Source organism: Parus major, chromosome 15, assembly GCF_001522545.3.
Source record: "Parus major isolate Abel chromosome 15, Parus_major1.1, whole genome shotgun sequence".
NCBI classification, from domain to species: domain Eukaryota; kingdom Metazoa; phylum Chordata; class Aves; order Passeriformes; family Paridae; genus Parus; species Parus major.
In genome coordinates this window covers 903,152-906,487 of record NC_031784.1, presented here as the reverse complement: position 1 = coordinate 906,487, position 3,336 = coordinate 903,152, and the positions used below count along the sequence as shown (strand labels likewise).

The window sequence follows — 3,336 nt, the reverse complement described above, 5'->3', positions numbered from 1 at the left end:
GTGTTCCTTCACACAGGAAAATATTCAATTTTGGCTTTCCACGTGTTCCTTTACACAGGAAAATATTCAATTTTGGCTTAGTGGCCAGAGTCACTGCATTATACAGAGCATTGTTCTCTTGAGTGATTCAAAATTAATATCTGAGCTTAGTTAAATAACCCTTGAGTCAGAAGAGATTGCATGAAGCAGAAAGGCTAAATGCTAACTTTCAGATATGCTAATATTTGAATTCTGAGGGGTAATGAGAGGGCTGAGCATGGAATCTGGTGCATGTTCAGTCTTTTAAGTAGCAATACAATATTTGTCTGATTCTTCTTTAGTCATGGAGCTATTTATACTGATTTTAAAATTTAATAGTTTTTATTAATAAAATAGTTATTCCTCTCCTGTTTCAGATTGGCACAGAAAGGATCCCAGTGTCCACCTGGGCATTATTGGACCTGCAGTAAGTAATTTTTATTTTTAAACATTTCCATTTACCTGCATCTGAGATAGCACTGCTGTGCTCCAAACTGCACCTAGGTCAGGGGATTTCTGTTAAGGAGATAAGGTACAAACCTGGAGCCTGCAGAGGCTGTTCCCAGCTCCCACTGAAGTGTGGGAGTGATTCCAGAGTTGCAGAGTTGAGAGCTGTCCATGGAAGGGCTCCTGCACTGCAGGGGGAGCAGCTCCAAGGGCAGCCCAGGAGGGGACACTGAGGCAGCCCAGCTCTGTTCCCTCACCTCCTCCCACTCCAGGAAGGACTTCTGAGGAGAAAAAACATCAAAAGCCATCAAAAAACCATCAAAATACTTGGATTCTACTCCTGGCTGCTGCTGTTACACCTGTGGGATGTTGGATGCTCACAAACTCCTCAAAGGTGAACTTTTAGCAATGCCTGTTTCAATAGGGATGGCTTAGAAATGAACCTATCAAATGTTTTGAAAGGCAGGAGAATTTTCTTGCACAGGCATTGCTAATGAGGATTTTGAATGCTGTGAAGGTGCCTCAGATGTTCATTATCCCTGTCCCTCCATCTCTGGTTCATGTGGAGCCCTGGCTCCTTGTTCCATCTGGGCTTTGATGCCATTCCTGGGGGTCTGGGCTCAGTCCTGGCTTTGTGCACAATTAGCAGCTGCCAGCAGGTGTAAAGTGATGTTCAGGCTCTGTCTGACACCTGGCAGCAAGGACACAGCTCCAGCTGACAAAACCAGCCCAGCTCCCTTTCCACCTAGAGCCTCAGTGCACCAAAGCCTGGATAAACAGCTTTTTTATACATCCCCATCTCAGAATAATCTTCAGGTTGGTCCCTCTGTCCTGATTCCTCTGCTTCTGTGTGCTGCCTGTGCAGCTCAAGCTACAGAACTCAGTGCAAATCCGAGTTGTCCAGGTGGATCCTGCAGCACAGGGCTGGGAAAGGCAGCCTGGAGCCTCAGTTCAAAGGCCTGAGGAGGCAGCTGGGTCATGTAAAATAAACTCTCACTGCTGCTTGAAGGGCACTAAAAGCTGCCCTGTTCCATCTGGGCAATGTGATCCCTCTGGATCAGTCTCATCTTTGATTCATCCCCACACCAGCCTGAAAACTTGCTTTATACAAAACCAAATAGACTCTCAACAGGCAAATAAGAACATTTTCTCTCTTTTCTCATTCAGTTTTATTCTTTGTAAATTTTGGGACTTAGGTTTTTTTTTGTTAAAAGCTGTTTTTTAACGTTTTTTATTTTATTTGGGTTTTTTTCCACGTTAATCCAAATGATTTGGAAGTGAACTGGTGTGGAAGGCAAATCCAGAGCAGGTGGAATGAAGCTGTGCCTTGGAATCCAAAGATGCACTCGCTGCCTCCAGTGAGGATTTTAAACATTTTAGTCATCCTCTTAAATTTGCTTCACTTTTTTATAAGCTAATGTCTTTACAGAGCAGAAATAACCCCGTGGCAGCACCCAGGCTGGATCAGGGGCTGAACCTCCTTAAAACATCTTAAAGCATATTTCTCTCATGGAACTAAAATATTGCTAAAGAAAAAAAAAATACATCTCAGCTCTATTGCTATTTAGCTGTACTCTTCTTATTCATGTTGCTTCTCAAAGCACAGAAATCTTAAGAAAATCAGTGCCACCATCTATGAAGCATGTAATTTTTATTGTGAATATTAAAAGCCTGTGCAGTAAGAGTATATTAATTAAGAAGAGGAAGAACAAAGGCCCACACTCTATTTTCTGCTTTACCTCCATGAGATGATCTATTTGCTGCCATAAGATTATATATTATTGCCTGTATTTTCTCTGCCTGATTGTCTCCAATGGTGCAATCCAGGTAATGTTGCAGGGTTGGGGCCTGTGTTATGTAAAACTTCCACCATTTATCTCCACTGAGAGTTTTCCTTTTGTTCATTTCTGTAATGAAATTTGGAACAGCAGCTAATTTTCAGCAGCTCCATATTCCAAGAATAGGAGCTTATGAAACTTTAAAAAAAGTTAAGGCCACAAAACTTTCAAGTTTTGTTTAAAGCTTTCAGCTTCTGGGTGAGCTCTCCCAGCTCATTTTGGGGTGTTTTTAGCCATTATTGGGCTAAATAATAAATAGTAAATAATAAATAGTAAATAATAAATAATAAATAATGGGCAGCACAGATCACTGCCCCATCAGAGACAAGCACTGGGGTGTGGGGTCACCTGCTGCTGTGAGTAAAGGGGATTCCTTTGGTTTTGTGCTGCCAAAACCTCAGAAACCTGAGAAAATGAGCAATTTCTCCCTCTCCACACTCAATATCTCTGCAGATCCCTCAGCCTTTTCACTTGTAGCACTCTGGTGACACTCTGACAGGATTTTAAATGTACTGAGACCTGTTTTCCCCTACAAAGTCTGGAGCCTCAGCACTATAAAGATGTTCCCAGACCATTATTTCGGTCAGAGTGAATATTTATATGGCAGCATTTTAATATTGTGTGTTTACAGAAGGTTTTGATCGTGGCAGGCTCTGTGCTCAACAGGCCCCTTCATCTTTGAGCAGGATTTGATCTTTGATTTGACTTCCTGCACTGCCAAACACATCCTGGGTGTTTCTTTCCCTGTCAGCAGAGTAAAACTCCCTGGATGGCCCAGCTGGACCTGGCTGGGGGTGCCCATGGCCCTGTCTGTTCTGCTGTGACAGGAACTATTGACCAGCTCCAGCTGCTTTCCTCTGGCCTCTGCCAGGCTGATCAATGTGATCAATGTGATAAATGTGATAAATGTGATAAATGTGATCAATGTGATAAATGTGATAAATGTGATCAATGTGATAAATGATGCTTTGGAAATGGTTGGGAACTGATGGGTGCATTTGCCTGCTCTGGCAACATTAACGTGGCCACAAAC

General features: G+C 42.6%; 1 protein-coding gene across 6 annotated transcripts in view; it reads left to right on the top strand.

Annotated features, from left to right (window-relative positions):
- The window catches only part of GLT1D1 (glycosyltransferase 1 domain containing 1), an 85,940-nt gene that overhangs the window by 69,167 nt on the left and 13,437 nt on the right, over positions 1-3,336 (top strand). For all 6 annotated transcript variants that reach the window (XR_004499637.1, XM_033518295.1, XM_033518294.1 and 3 more), the window contains one exon: positions 396-445. Coding sequence is in view for 5 of the 6 variants with exons in the window: in XM_033518295.1 (XP_033374186.1) it covers positions 396-445 (50 nt within the window). In the remaining variant the exon portion in view is untranslated. The remainder of the gene's footprint in view (positions 1-395; positions 446-3,336) is intronic.